Source organism: Bombina bombina, chromosome 2 (genome assembly GCF_027579735.1).
Source record: "Bombina bombina isolate aBomBom1 chromosome 2, aBomBom1.pri, whole genome shotgun sequence".
Lineage (NCBI taxonomy): Eukaryota > Metazoa > Chordata > Amphibia > Anura > Bombinatoridae > Bombina > Bombina bombina.
The window spans coordinates 952,272,346-952,289,793 of NC_069500.1; the positions used below are offsets into that span (position 1 = coordinate 952,272,346).

At 35.3% G+C, this 17,448-nt stretch overlaps 1 protein-coding gene across 1 annotated transcript in view; it reads left to right on the forward strand.

The window, feature by feature from the left end:
* Positions 1-17,448, forward strand: part of GRID2 (glutamate ionotropic receptor delta type subunit 2) — a 2,072,895-nt gene that overhangs the window by 1,748,137 nt on the left and 307,310 nt on the right. The window contains exon 14 of the mRNA XM_053700169.1: positions 10,168-10,363. Coding sequence (XP_053556144.1) covers positions 10,168-10,363 — 196 coding nt within the window. The remainder of the gene's footprint in view (positions 1-10,167; positions 10,364-17,448) is intronic.

A 17,448-nucleotide genomic window follows, 5' to 3' on the forward strand; every position in this document is an offset into this window, starting at 1 on the left:
TTAATGGGCTGCCTCCTAAGCTTTAAATTCCTGCTTTTTAAATAAAGATGGCAAGAGAACAAAGAAAAATTTATAGTAGGAGTAAATTAGAAAGTTGCTTAAAATTGCATGCTCTGAGTGATTAAAAAACAAAAAAAATTGGATTTAGTTTCCCTTTAAGTCACCCCTCAGTTTAAAATATTAGTCATATTACACGTTAAAATAGCAAGTTAAAATAAGTCTTATTTTCTTTCCAAGTATCTAAGGCCTTAGTTAGCCTGCAATATTAATTTCATCTCTAAAAGCAAAGTTTTAATATGACCTGCTAATGCATTAACTGTTTGATTAATTGTTTGTGCATGGAATCAGGAAAAGTTTACAATCCCATCCAATCATAGAGTGTGTGACTCATATGCTGATATATTAGGCTATAGAAATATATATATATAAGAAAAAGTCACTTTGTTCTTGGATTCTGGAGGCTTTTTTGCCATTGTTGGATATGTCTGCCAATAAACACTAATTTCTTAAAGTGCTGGTTCGCTGATAAATAAGGGAAGGGAAAACAGTAAAAAACTGCTTTAGCATGAGTGTTTGGCTTAGCAGGTAAGGGGTTAATATGTATATCTTAGAAGTCAGAATGGAGAGGGGTTAAATGATAGAAACCTTCTTGTAAAATAAGGCATGTACCAAAGATGCGTTTGAAAGCATTTATCAGAAATAGAGTAACACCAGAGCAAGTAAATGTTCCTTTGCTGAAGATGACACAGCGTACCCTGCAGGCTTATACTTACCTACAGCTGCACCTGCATGCTTATACTTACCTATAGCTTCACCTGCAAGCTTATACTTACCTATAGCTGCACCTGCATGCTTATACTTACCTACAGCTGCACCTGCAGGCTTATACTTACCTACAGCTGCACCTGCAGGCTCATACTTATCTACAGCTGCACCTGCAGGCTTATACTTACCTATAGCTGCACCTGCAGGCTTATACTTACCTATAGCTGCATCTGCAGGCTTATACTTACCTACAGCTGCACCTGCAGGCTTATACTTACCTATAGCTGCAACTGCAGGCTTATTCTTACATATAGCTACACCTGCAGGCTTATACTTACCTATAGCTGCACCTGCAGGCTTATACTTACCTATAGCTGCACCTGCAGACTTATACTTACGTATAGCTGCACCTGCAGGCTTAGACTTACCTATAGCTTCACCTGCAAGCTTATACTTACCTATAGTTGCACCTGCAGGCTTATACTTACCTATAGCTGTACCTGCAGGCTTATACTTACCTATAATTGCACCTGCAGGCTTATACTTACCTACAGCTGCACCTGCAGACTTATACTTACCTATAACTGTACCTGCAGGCTTATACTTACCTATAATTGCACCTGCAGGCTTATACTTACCTACAGCTGCACCTGCAGACTTATACTTACCTACAGCTGCACCTGCAGGCTTATACTTACCTATAGCTGCACCTGCAGGCTTATACTTACCTATAGCTGCACCTGCAGGGTTATACTTACCTATAATTACACCTGCAGGCTTATACTTACCTACAGCTGCACCTGCAGACTTATACTTACCTACAGCTGCACCTGCAGGCTTATACTTACCTATAGCTGCACCTGCAGGCTTATACTTACCTATAGCTGCTCCTGCAAGCTTATACTTACCTATAGCTGCACCTGCATGCTTATACTTACCTATAGCTGCACCTGCAAGCTTATACTTACCTATAGCTGTACCTGCAAGCTTATACTTACCTATAGCTGCACCTGCATGCTTATACTTACCTACAGCTGCACCTGCATGCTTATACTTACCTACAGCTGCACCTGCAGGCTTATACTTACCTGCAGCTGCACCTGCAGGCTTATACTTACCTACAGCTGTACCTGCAAGCTTGTACTTACCTACAATTGCACCTGCAGGCTTATACTTACCTATAGCTGCACCTGCAGGCTTATACTTACCTATAGTTGCACCTGCAGGCTTATACTTACCTACAGCTGCACCTGCAGACTTATACTTACCTATAACTGTACCTGCAGGCTTATACTTACCTATAATTGCACCTGCAGGCTTATACTTACCTACAGCTGCACCTGCAGACTTATACTTACCTACAGCTGCACCTGCAGGCTTATACTTACCTATAGCTGCACCTGCAGGCTTATACTTACCTATAGCTGCACCTGCAGGGTTATACTTACCTATAATTACACCTGCAGGCTTATACTTACCTACAGCTGCACCTGCAGACTTATACTTACCTACAGCTGCACCTGCAGGCTTATACTTACCTATAGCTGCACCTGCAGGCTTATACTTACCTATAGCTGCTCCTGCAAGCTTATACTTACCTATAGCTGCACCTGCATGCTTATACTTACCTATAGCTGCACCTGCAAGCTTATACTTACCTATAGCTGTACCTGCAAGCTTATACTTACCTATAGCTGCACCTGCATGCTTATACTTACCTACAGCTGCACCTGCATGCTTATACTTACCTACAGCTGCACCTGCAGGCTTATACTTACCTGCAGCTGCACCTGCAGGCTTATACTTACCTACAGCTGTACCTGCAAGCTTGTACTTACCTACAATTGCACCTGCAGGCTTATACTTACCTATAGCTGCACCTGCAGGCTTATACTTACCTATAGTTGCACCTGCAGGCTTATACTTACCTATAGCTGTACCTGCAGGCTTATACTTACCTATAGCTTCACCTGCAAGCTTATACTTACCTATAGTTGCACCTGCAGGCTTATACTTACCTATAGTTGTACCTGCAGGCTTATACTTACCTATAGCAGCACCTGTAGACTTTTACTTACCTATAACTGCATCTGCAGGCTTATACTTACCTATAGCTGCAACTGCAGGCTTATACTTGCCTATAGCTGCACCTGAAGCCTTATACTTACCTATAGCTGGACCTACAAGCTTATACTTACCTATAGCTGCACCTGCAGGCTTATACTTACCTATAGCTACACGTGCAGATTTATACTTACCTATAGCTGCACCTGCAACCTTATACTTACCTAAAGCTGCATGTATAAATGAGTAAAAGGGAAAACTTGCTTATCTATTAAGACCCCCTTTTAATAATATAATTCAAAAATAGATTAAGTATCAGCTATTAATCCAAACCAAGGCAAGATTTAAAGGACCAGTCAACACATTAGATTTGCATAATCAACAAATGCAAGATAACAAGACAATGCAATAGCACTTAGTCTGAACTTCAAATGAGTAGTAGATTTTTTTATAACAAATTTCAAAGTTATGTCTATTTCCACTCCCCTTGTACCATGTGATAGCAATCAGCCAATCACAAATGCATATACGTATAGTCTGTGAATTCTTGCACATGCTCAGTAGGATCTGGTGACTCAAAAATTGTAAATATAAAAGACTGTGCACATTTTTTTTAATGGAAGAAAATTGGAAAGTTGTTTAAAATTACTTGCTGTATCTGAATCATAAAAATGTTATTTAACCTGAGTGTCCCTTTAAATGGAAAATATATATATAATATCCTATATAAATAGAGTCACGGGGGGGGGGGGCTCACTGTCCCACAGGTTGAGTACAAACAAAGGCAGAAAGAAGTGGACAGTTAAATGGCACTCAAGGAAATGTATGTATATCTATATGAAAATGGCAAGGGAAATCACCAAAGGGGGATCCAGTAGATAAAACTTAGCATTTAATGTCAATTAGTTAAAAACAACAGTGTGAATGTATTAAAACTTAGATTAATAGGTAACCTATTAATCTAAGTTTTAATACATTCACATTGTTGTTTTTTAACTAATTGACATTAAATGCTAAGTTTTATCTACTGAATCCCCCTTTGAGTGATTTCCCTTACCATTTTCTTACCTATAGCTTCACCTGCAGCCTTATACTTACCTATAGCTGCACCCGCAAGCTTATACTTACCTATAGCTGCACCTGCAGGCTTATACTTACCTATAGCTGCACCTGCAGGCTTATACTTACCTATAGCTACACCTGCAGGCTTATACTTACCTATAGCTGCACCTGCAGGCTTATACTGACCAATAGCTGCACCTGCAGCCTTATACTTACTTATTGCTTTGCTAAAGTGTATTCTATTTGTTTAATAATATAAAGTATATTGTCTGTGTTTTATATATACTATTTTTCATACCATAAAATATGCAGTGTTAAAATCACGCTTTTTAAAAACAAAATATAAAATGACAGTGTTGCCCCTTTAACTTTTGTCTGATACACAAAATACCTTTCTTATATTCAGCAAGCAGACAGAATTGAGGAAAACATTGTGGAGATTATAATGTGTGCATACACAGATAAACATCTCATTACACCTCACTAACAAAGAACGGTTATTACTGCTCACTGAACTGAACAGGTTTAAATATACTTTCTAAATCTCTACAGTGCAGACAAAATGCACCAGAAACTTCATGCTGAAATCAACAACTCTATTGAAATGAAAAAATACTGAAATAAAAACACCTGCCCTGGCACACATACAAAAGAGTATACATGCAGTATATTCCATTATTGGGCTAAATTACGAGTGGAGTGTGTATTACAAGTTGAAAGTAAAATGTTTTTGCTCGCATGCTATCCCGACGTTAGAATATCGCGACCGCATTAATGTATTTCCACATTTTCTCAAGTGTGATAACCCTTTATGAAATATTAATATTTAATATCCAATGTTCTTCACATAGAAGTATATGTTCTATTTATTTATATATATATAGGCATAGATGTATACAGATATATATAGGAATATCTATTTAAAAATAGAAGAACATTGGAATGTGAAATATTTACAGTACAAACCCAGTTAAACACTGTATTAAATATGAAAAAAATGCATAAATATTATTTTTCATATTTTTAGCTACTTGACTGCTACACTTGCTACTTCCGGTGCATGCAAACACTTGCGATAAACTCCTTACCGCTTGCGCGCAACTGTTAAAGGTCCACTAGTAATCTAGCCCATTGTTGTTTAACTTTGTTGGAAAAAAAAAAGTATCATAAATGCTGTAAATTTTTCTATTAATTGTAGGTAGTGTAGCTTTGTGGCTTATGATTTGTTTTATAATTATCTTATATCATTGTTTGGGATAGTAAAGGGACGGTATAGTCAAAAATAAACTTTTATGATTCAGATGGGGCATGTAATTTTAAACAACTTTCCAATTTACTTTTATCATCAATTTTGCTTTGTTCTCTTGGTATTCTTAGTTGAAAGCTAAACCTAGGTAGGGTCACATGCTAATTTCTTAGCCCTTGAATGCATTTTGACAGTTTTTCACAACTGGAGGGCGTTAGTTCATAAGTTTCATAGAGATAACATTTTGCTCATGCACATGGAATTACCAAGGATTCAGCACTAATTGGCTAAAATGCATGTCTGTCAAAAGAACTGAAATAGGGGGCAGTCTGCAGATTCTTAGATACAAGGTAATCACAGAGGTAAAAAGCATATTATTATAACTGTGTTGGTTATGCAAAACTGGGGAATGGGTAATAAAGGGATTATCTATCTTTCTAAACAATAAAAATTCTGGTGTAGACTGACCCTTTAAAATCAAAATTAAACTTTCATGGTTTAGATGGAACATGCCATTTTAAACAACTTTTTAATTTACTTCAATTATCAAATTTGCTTTGCTCTCTTGGTATCCTTTGTTGAAAAGTACATCTAGGTAGACTCATAGGAGCTCAGCACGTCTTTAGTACGTTATGGCAGCAATTTATAATACCACTACATATAATGCTGCAACTCACTGCTGCCAGAGTACTAAAGACACTTGTATGCTCCTGAGCATCTATGAGTCTACCTAGATTTACTCTTACACAAAGGATACCAAGAGAACAAGGCAAATTTGATAATAGAAATACATTGAAAGTTGTATAAAATTGCATGCTCTATCTGTATAATTAAATATTAATATAACTCTACTGTCCCTTTTTAAGTATCAGATACGGAACTTTATAAAGATAAAATATCTAATATCACAAATTATACAATTCAAAGCATAATGTTCAATATTTTGTCTATTATTTTCCTTTGCTTTGACTGAAAGCTTTAAATTATTATTTGTTTTTCCTTTTTTGGGTCAAGTTTAAAATTTTACACAACTTTAAAAAATTTCAATCTGTAATTTAAAATGTATAAAATGTTACATTAAATCTGTAGGTACCAGACCAGTACAAAACTTCAACCCCTTCAAATGTATAAACAGGTTGATTTTGTACAACCAATCGGGAAAAAGGATGGCCCCAATCCTAAAACAGAACCCTGGGCTGGTGAGATTTTTTATCAAAATGCTCACCAACCCTTCTATTTCCCATGTGGAGTTAAATAAAGCCATTTTTTTACCCTCAAAACAGGGAGACTCACTTAAGGGTGTATACTGCATCTTCATATGGGGCGGAGATGCATACATTGCTAAAGTGCACAATGAAATTTGTATTTTTAAAATCACCAAAAATTGTATTTTATAAAATAAGTAAAATGTGTCAATAAATTACACAGGAACAAATTGTATTCACTGTGCACAGCGTAATTTACAGTGATGGTAAACTCAGATGGAGTGCTCAATAAAATCAGATGTCATTGATGAAAAACTTACTTTTGCATTCTAACTTTGGTATTTTCTTTTCTAAATGCTACTGTTATAATGATCAATCCGGCAGTCCCGACACTTATAGTTTTTTGTTTTTTTATTGCGGGTTTTCCTTTATTTTGGCATGTATCTTGAAAAAACAAACAAAAAAAACCCTGATTTTCTGCGCAAGCGTTCATAACGTCATACAGAACATTAGCATTAGTTGAGCGAATGCGCTTTCTCATTTTTTTAGACACTGATGCCCACAGTGCTTGCGAATATATAGAATAAGAAAGTTGAATGGGGGCGGAGAGTGTCAATGATGGTGTATATTAGAAAGTAAGTGGATTTATATATAATGACCAATTTATATTTAAAAATATATATAGTGACTGAAGCTTGCATAGTATGTAAATTCATTTGTCAGTATTTGGATTGGATACATTTACCATCACTTTAAGTACACTGGATGGGCAAAAAAAAAAAGCAAAATACATACTTAAAAGTACAAAATACAAAGCATAATTGTTTCTTTTATAAAATGGGTTGAACATGGGCGTTCCATGGGCGTATATGACATATTCTCTCAATTCCCAGCCTATGGGGTATATTTATTAATGTGCGGACGGACATGATACGATGTAGCGTATCATGTCCGCCGTACATTGATAAATGCAGACAGCATACGCTGTCAGCATTTATTATTGCACCAACAATTGGCCTCTAGCAGCGGGTGTCAATCAACTGATCGGGTTGATTTCTGTCCGCCACCTCAGAGCAGGCGGACAGGTTATGGAGCAGCGGTCTTTACGGAGCTTGATAAATTGACCTCTAATTCTGTAAACATTTTCTCCCTACAGTTCTCACTGTTTTTTTTTCACAAGTTAAAAAAGGGCAACTTTTTAGCAAAATACTTAAAACGCTTATTATTCTGAAAAAAAGCCTATGCATGAAAATTACAACAAATTTAATATACAGCGGAATTTGATTTGTATTACGAGTAATATTCATGTTTTAAAACAAGCTTGTTGCCCCCCCCCCCCCTCTGTACTTCCCCCTCTATTGTAAACGTTTACTTAGCAGAAAGCTGTCATTTTTAATATGAGACACATCTCACTATTTGCAGAGAAAGACCCCTTTTTTAATAGAATTCCATGAGGGCTGTCACTGCAAGTGTTGGACTGGAAAACCATGTCTTGACCGGCAATTTTTTTAGAATTGGGACTTTGTGAGAATGAAAATGTGTGGATTATTAGCATCCTTGCACATACAGTACATGTCTGTGCTGTATCCTAACATATCAGTAAACCTCAGCATTTGTCATGTAAAGTAAAGATTTTGTAATGTTTAAAACCTTCTCTTTTAAACACATTTAAGGAACTTTGATACATTACTATCCCCTTAAAACATATCTGATTACAAGATTAGAAAGCAGTGTTTCCATCTTTACTGATGTTACTAAATTTTGTAAGTAAACGAATGCAGAACGAGATGTATTTACTCAGCAGATTGATTTGTACAACTTGGAAGAATGTCTTAGATGACAAATGAGATTTAACAGCGATAAATGCATGTGGAAGGTAAAAATAAGCAAGTCATATATTACTTAAATGGGGCAAGCAAGTAGTTATGGGAAGAAAAAAATGATGTAATGTATCTTGCATGTACAATACATTAAAGGGAAATAAAATGTTTTAATGGGCTAATCATTTTATTATTGATTGAATAGAACCATGTGTTTAACCATGCAAAGGGATTAAATACATTAAGAGCCAAATTACAAGTGGAAAGCGATATTTGCGATCGATCCACTGTGTAATACCAGCGAATGCTAATGTGTGCTGGTATTACAAGTTGTCTGCAATGCGAACGTGAGCTTTCTTTCGCATTGCTGGGAGGCATTGTGCTCATGAGAGCAAGCTCGTTCTGATGCCGTCAGAGACCTAAACTCAGCAATGGCAGCAAATTTAAATATATATATATATATTTATATGATTATATACATACAGTATATATTTATGTGTTAATGTGTATATATATAGGCATATTAACATATAAATATATATGTATATAAGCAAATACATATATATTTACTGGGAACACACAGTTCCCATAGACCGCAATGTAAAGACACTTTTCAGTGCTGTTTTTTTTTTTCTAACACCCCACTCCTGCCAACTTTAGCCCCAAAATACTGCCAAGTGCAGTTATTTTATTAAAAAATAAAGATGCTGCTATCTTTATTTTTTAATAAAATACAGTACACTGTATTTTGGGGGCATTTGGGGCACATTTATAAAATGAAGCAAAGATCTGATCTCTGGTTAATTTTATAAGTGCTAATTGCTACCACCAGCTTGTGGTAGCAATAACCAGCCGCTTGTAATGGCTGATTAATTATTGTGCGCCTGCAAGCAGGCAAATTTGGCTGTTTGTGGGAGCACAATAATTTAGCGCTCCACTTGTAGCCCTAAATGAATCTCCAATGCAGCAATGTACTGCTGAATCAGAGCTAAACATGACCACTGAGCCAATCAGGGGCACAATATATGTTTAACCACCAATCGCCAGCTGTGTTTAGCTTAGCAGTGGGAATACATTACAAATCCAGAGCTGACATTAGCTATATGTTTCACCTTTATATGGGGTTAAACGCACTATTCTGTTTTGCAATAGTGCAATAATAAAATGCCTTAGCACATTAGAGCATCTTATTTTTGCTCCTTTATGTCACTTTTAAAAAGCTGTGCACAATACCAGGCTGGAGCTTGAAAGATAAATAAATATTACCGTCCATAAAAAGAGTATTGATGAAAAAGGACATTGAAGAATTATGTTCAAAGGAGGGTGACCAAATTAATAAAGGTGGTTTAAGGCAGTAATGGATAACCTCCTGACATATGGGGCTGTATAGTTAATACCATATACCTTTTAAATAGAGCCAAAGTGACAGCTTCTAAGTAAGTTTTTAAACAGTTTTATACTGGATTTTTATATCAGTATCTGTGCATCTTATTCTTTATAGTAGTGTCTATTACATGCAGTTATATGAAAATGAGTGTATACTGTCCCTTTAAAACTTTTTTTTAATTAATATTTATATCAATACTTTTTATCAGAAAGTGTATATATGATTGTTACACTTTATTTTAATGCATTTGTGATTTGCTTTCTTCACCCTTACACTTTACGCAAGTTTTTCACTCTCACTAACCCGACAAGCGCAAATTTTGTTTGTGCATGAGCACACCCATTTACTTTCAATTTGCAATACACGCGCTGCGAGCAAGTTAGCGCAGTCACAATATTTCTTATTGCGACCTGCACTTACAATACCATGCCACTTGTAATCTAACCCTGGGTCTGCAACTCTGCATTCTACTGAAACCTGATGTAGATGATATTGCATAGTACTTATTGAGCAATAATGTTTACAGTATGTAATGGAAAGCAGTAAAATTACTAATTTCCATTTCTTTTCCTCATGTGCAGTAAAATATTTAACTGTTATTGTCTTTTTATAATCTAGATCTCTCCAGGATCTCTCAAGACAGACTGATATACCTTATGGCACAGTTTTTGACTCAGCGGTTTATGAACATATCCGGGTAAAGGGAATGAATCCATTTGAAAGGGATAGCATGTATTCTCAAATGTGGCGGATGATTAACAGGAATAATGGATCCGAAAATAATGTACAAGAATCTCTAGACGGCATTCAAAAGGTGACTTTTTCTTAGCATATTTTCACTGTCACATTTGTATACGTTTAGAGTAAACACATTAACACAAATTTCATAGTATTTAAATGGAATCTGTTCAAAACAGTTAATGGATTTTTTAATGCACTATAATTGTGACCTGACATATGCTGTTTACTGCAGACTTGTAACAGACATACAGATTTGCTGAACATCTTTGGTCTATTGTATAAGGCTTGACGAATAAGGTGAGATTACTGTCTGTAGCCGTAAAATGCGAATGCGATGTAGTGAGTAGAAAAATGCCTAAGAAGAGTAGTTTATAGGAAAGGGCGCTCTAAATAGAGCTAATACCTTATGGAGATTTTTAAGATATGATAAATATGAAAATATAAAAAATATATATAAAAAATGAAAATATAAATCTATTCTATGACACCAGATAAGATTTTGTACAGAATTAAAATTCATTTTTATTTTAGTAAAAACAAAAAAGTTTTTTTAAACATGTGAGTTTGAGATTCTTATGTACAAATCAGTCTGATTGGCCAACCTTGTAATCTAAATAATCTTAAATTGATCTAATATTAATTTCTTGCGTATCAGTATCAATAGTATCAATACTTGACAAATTTCAACACAGCAATATTTGACAAATTTTAACAAAGCAATTTTCAACAAAGCAATTTTTAAAACCCACAGTTATATGATAGGCTGTTGATCTAATCAGGAGTTTAGGACTGTATACCTGAATTAGAATTGTATAAACAAAATTGCTATTTTCAAATGAAGTTTATAGAGTATGTATAAAAAAGTACGTTTTTGTCAAAGCGTGATTAAAAATCCATCTTGAGGTAATCTTTAGGTAGTACCCAATATGAGAGTCTGTGATGTTTATAAGAAAGTTTATAGAAGATATTTTTTACAGTACTATGTACCTATATCAAATGTGGTAAGGTAAGCAGGTGTGTAAATCTAACCTTATTATCCTTGCTGAGAGATGTTTTTCTTCCTTGATCTTTAAGTGGTGTGATACACAAATCCGCCTCCTATGTCTTATGGGGGCTGAGTCTTTGTATATTATGTTGCGGGTAAGGGACTTCCGCACCTCTACTGTTATTTCCAATAGTAGGTATCCTGTAGGACTTCAGATTGTCCGTAATAAAGAGTAGATGGATTAGTTCACTTCTACAGATGACAGTCCTGGAGCGTTTTTGGAAGCGTTTTTGGCAGTGTTTGGTGGCAGCGTATTCTTAGCTTACTCATCAAAAGATGACAAAGCAGTTAATCAGAAAGGCTAAAGCTGATGCAGAAGAGAAAATAGCACAATCTGTAAAAAAAAAGGTGACAAAACCTTCTTTAGATATATCAGTGAAAAGAGAAAAACTAACAGAGGGATAGATAGACTCAAGAATGAGGAAAGAGTAGTGGAAGAAGATAAACAAATAGCAAACTGTTTAAATGATTACTTTTGTTCAGTCTTTACAACAGATGGTAAAGATAGTGAGATGCTATTAAGGGATGTTACTGTAAATAATGTGAGTAGTACTTTTCTTTTTACAGGGGAAGAAAAAAAGAAAAAAAGTTAATAAGTCTGTGGGTCCAGATAATATTCATCCAAGGGTTCTAAGAGAACTTCGATTCGTAATAGCTACTCCATTAGCTGATTTATTTAATCAGTCACTTCTAACAGGAGTTGTTCCAAAAGACTGGAAAATTGCCAATGTAGTCCCTCTTCATAAAATGGGTAGTAGAGAAGATTCTGCTAACTATAGACCAGTCAGTTTGACCTCAATTGCAGGGAAATTAATGGAAACTCTTTTAAAGGAAAGACTTGTATCTTTCATTCAGACAAACAACTTAGAAGACAAAGGACAGCATGGTTTCACTGCTGGAAGATCATGCCTGACTAATCTAATTGATTTCTTTGACCATGTAACTAAAATAATAGACCAGGGAGGAGCCATAGATGTTGCATATCTAGACTTTAGCAAAGCATTTGACACTGTCCCACACAACAAACTTATTCACAAAATGTATTGCCTTGGAATAGATGCTAAGATTGTTAAGTGGGTAGAATGCTGGTTTAAAGATAGACAACAGAGGGTTTCAATTAATGGAGTACATTCAAATGAGGCATCAGTTACTAGTGGTGTTCCCCAAGGGTCAGTTCTTGGGCCTGTTTTGCTTAACATGTTCATAAGTGATATTGGAAGTAGGCTTAAGGGGAAGGTTTGCTTGTTTGCTGATGATACAAAAATTTGTAACAGGGTAGATGTTCCAGGAGGAGTTTATAAAATGAACTGTGATATTAATAAACTAGAGGACTGGTCAAAAAAATAGGATCTGAAATTTAATATTACCAAGAGCAAATTTATGCATATAGGATCCAAAAACCCAAAGGCCAATTATAGTCTCAATGGTACATTACTGACTGTAATTAAAGAAGAAAGGGATTTGGGAATTATTATTTCAGATGATTTAAAATTTGGTACACAATGCCGCAGTGCAGCCAGCAAGGCCAGTCAAATAATTGGTTGCATTGGAAGAGGTTTTAGTAGCAGAAATAGCAAGGTTCTTATGCCACTTTACAGATCATTAGTTAGACCAAATCTGGAATACTGTGTACAGTTCTGGAGACCCTATCTTCAGAAAGATATAAATAAACTAGAAGCTGTCCAAAGGAGGGCTACTAAAATGGTACATGGTCTAAAATATAAAACGTACAAAGAAAGACTCTATGATCTAAATATGTATAGTTTAGAGGATAGAAGGGAAAGAGGTGACATGATAGAAACCTTCAAATATATGAAGGGACTTAATAAAATTGAAGCTGAAAGCATTTTTCACAAAAAAATAAATGCCAAAACAAGGGGTCACAATCTAAAGTTAGAGGGTAGCAGATTCAGGAGAAATTTAAGGAAGCATTTTTTTTACAGAAAGGGTGGCACTGGTGGATTCATGGAATGAACTTCCATTTGAGGTGGTAAACACAAAGACTGTAAAGGAATTTAAAAATGCCTGGGACATGCATAAGGCTATCCTAACATGTAATATGGGTAGACTTGATGGGCCTTTTTGGTTCTTATCTACCGTCAAATTCTATGTTTCTGTTTCTATGTCTGCTTATGCTTCCTCTGCTCTGCAGCTCCTGTGTGAACCAGGTGTTAGGGATGAAGGATCAGTGCAACGCGTTTCAGCTGTGATAACCAGCCTTTTTCAAGCATGTCCTTCATGGCTCTATGGAGTCTTTTATAATGTCTTTAATTGATTAATTGATCCTTGTGTCTAGAATCAGTTCTTTCATCAGAATATCCTTACAAACAGCCTTACCAAATAAGAATGTAATTGGAACAACTTCAGCTATTTGGATATTATTGTTGCATATTAATATGAATATTTATTAACAACTCTTCGTGTAGGAAAAGGAAAAAAAAAGAAATAATAAAATAAACTAATTAAGATTAGAAAGTTAGGAGTATGAAAGAAATCAGTAACTGGTAATGATGCCGTTGTTTTGCACCTCTAAGCATTGAAAAGGTGAAGTACCTATGGGTGAAAAAGGATAGACTAAGAACAAAGTTTACATGTTAAAGTTTATATGTTAGTGTATCAAATATTCACATGAACTAGAGAACAAAACATTGTATGAAGGAAAAAGATCTATACTAATAATCAGTTAAGAATTTAAAGCTCTAATTTGTATCAATTGTGTGAGCAAATGGATGAATGATGTCTTTGATGCGCTCCTCTAACGATTAGAAAGGTGAAGTGCCATCAAGTGAAAAAGGATAGACTGAGAACAAAGTCTGTTGAAGTTTATGTGCTAATATATCATATTTGGTGTCATATTCTATTAATATTTCTTTTTACTATGTGATTACTCAATCAGGTACAAAACATTGTGCAAAAAATATTAATTTACTTACAAGTTGTATAGTAGTTGGAAAAGTTTTTTTATCTATTGTTTTGGGGGGGGGGGATGTTTTTTGGAAAAAAAATTTGGAAGAAAAAAGAATATAAAAAAATACACATTTTTTAATTTTAATTTTTTTTTTTTTTTTTTTTAAAAGATTTGTGTCATGATGAAAAATATATAAATATAAATCATAATATATTTGTGATTTTTTAAGTTATAGATGAGGGTTTCTAATCATAAATTAATCTTATTAAATTAATCTTATTTACAATAACCATGTTGACTTAACTACTCATGTGCCCTATTTAGAGCGCCCTTTCCTATAAACTACTCTTCTTACAATTCCCCCTGAGAAGCATAGAGGAAGCTTCTAATAGTGAAAGGAGCTTATACCCACTAGGGCAAAATCTATATATCTTTTGACATATGTAGAAAAATGCCTTTGCACATTAGCTTTGCAGAAGCATTGTTGCATTGACTTTTGATCTAAATTTCAGTTATAAAAAAAAAATTTCACTACAGGTCAAATTGAATCAGACAATGTTTGACAAAATAAACCCTTTTTTTTTTAAAGTGAATGTCAACTTTCAAGAATTAGTGCCCGGTTTTTAAAAATACTATTAAAAACGGGCAATTTCATTCATGAAAGTTAACATTTCACCGTTTGTTAAAATACTTAACTTTTCTTCTTGAAGCCAGAGAAGCGATTCCCCCTCCTGCCGCTCGTCACTTCATACATCAACAATGATGAATCCGGATTCCTCCAATCGCGGCGTTGCCTCAGGCAATGATTCCCCTGGGGGGAAGCCGTGATTGGAGGATGCCATATATGTCATTGCTGAAGTAAGAAGAGACGAACGGCAGGAGGGGGAATCGCTTCTACGGCTTCAAGAAGAAAAGGTAAGTATTTTAACAAAACCAGTGAAATGTAAACGTTCATGAATGAAAGTGGCCCTGTTTTTAATAGTATTTTTAAAAACCGGGCACTCATTCTTGAAAGTTGACATCCACTTTAATTTAGGGAAATGTACTTCACTTTAAATTGATATGAAACCCAAAAAAATCATTTTGTGATTTAGACAGAGCATACAATTTTAAAGAAAGTTCCCAATTTCTTCTGTTATAAAATTTGCTTTGGTCCCATGATATTCTGTGTTGAAGAGATACCTAGGTAGGCATCTGGAGCACTACATGACAGTAAATAGTGCTGCCATCTGGTGTTCTTGCAGATGGTTTACACTCTTGCCAAGCTGCTGCCCTATAGAGCTCCAGACGTTCCTGCTTTTTTTAAAAAAAAAAGAGACCAAGAGAACGCAGAACATTTGATAATACATGTAAATTAGAAATTTGTTTAAAATGACATGCTCTATCTGAATCAAGAAAGAAAAAGTTTGGGTTTCATGTCCCTTTAAACGTCTTTTTTCCTCTAAATTATTACTAAAAACAACAATGTAATTCACCTTTGTATGACTTCTGCATGTCAGAAACGCAGTGAGGCCCATTTATCAAGCTCCGAATGTAGCTTGAGGGCCAGTGTTTCTAATGAGTCTTCAGGCTCGCCAGAAACAGTAGTTATAATGCAGCGGTCTAAAGACCACTGCTACATAACCCTGTCCACCTGCTCTGATGAGGCGGACAGAGATCGCCACAATTCAACCCGATAGAGTACGATTGGGTTGATTGACACCCCCGGCTTGCGGCCCATTGACCGCCAATCTGCAGGGGGCGGCGTTGCACCAGCAGCTCACAAGAGCTGCTGGTGCAATGCTGAATACGGAGAGCGTATTGCTCTCCGCATTCAGCGATGTCTGTTGGACCTGATCTGCACTGTCGGATCAGGTCTGACAGACATTTGATAAATAGGCCTCAGTGTATCGTTAATACAAATTATAACAGCTTTATTTATTCTAATAAAGACAATGCAAGAATGTTGGGTGTGAGGAAATGAAAGAAAGGGTTAATACGTCTATATGAAGGTTATAATATGCATATCTGTATTGTGCTGCAGAAAAACTACATCTAATATATGTTTGTTGAAAAGTATCATGGATAACGCATTGGAACACAATTTTAAATGTGTCAGAAGTGATTCAGGATCCTTAGACCCAAGGATAACAGAAATAGTGGATCAGTATTAATCATTCCTTAAACTCTTTTCTTTAGTGTCTGTGGTGTAATAGCTAGAATAAATAAGGACTAGCCAATTCTCTTTTTTCATTGCAATTTGCATTTCAATGTGAACATATATAATATAGACATTTTGCAACAATATATGTGGCTAATTAAAGAACATTGAGTCTGTTATAACATATATGTCGACGTAGACATGTGTACATATAAAAACAATTGTTTTGTCACAGGAAAAAATAAAAATAAATAAATAAATATATATATATATATATATATATACACACACATTTATTTGGTTCAGTATTTATTAATGGAGCATCATTCAAAATGTGTTTGTTAACAAAAATCTATTTGTCCTATGGGTATTCAGGGTAGCAAATGAGCAGATGGACAACAGCTTAAACTTAAATAAAGTTACAGTAGTAGCTAGGGCTTCTGATACAAGCAAGCAGCAACACAAAATAAAATACCTTTTTTGTTAATTTTTTAATTTGTTTTTTAATGTAGTCAAGAAGGACAGTAAAGCTTACAAACATATTGGCTGACACACAAATCAATCAGCTGAAAGGGCTTTAACATTTTGAAGCCTTCTCCCACCTTAATAGTTTTGAAGAAGTATTGACCTGCAGAAAAGCCTTTCCCACCATTAGAATTTAGTAACAGTTTTAACCATACAAAAATATTTTTTGTTGCATTAATTTGTTCATTTTTTGAAAATAATTAACTGTTTATCGTTTTTAGACAAATGCAACAAATGTTCGAAAAGGTGTCATATGAGAGAGAGAGAGAGAATAAGAATATGTAATGGGTATAGTTTATAGCCAATTAGATTTATTTTTTAATAACTTTTATTTTATTTTTCATTTAAGATTAAAATGCACATCTACTTTTCATCCATAGAGGCCCATTTATCAAGCTATGAATGGAGCATGAGGGCCTGTGTTTCTGGCGAGTCTTCAGGGGGCGGCGTTGCACCAGCAGCTCTCAAGAGCTGCTAGTGCAATGCTGAATACGGAGAGCGTATTGCTGTCCGCATTTAGCGATGTCTGTCGGACCTGAT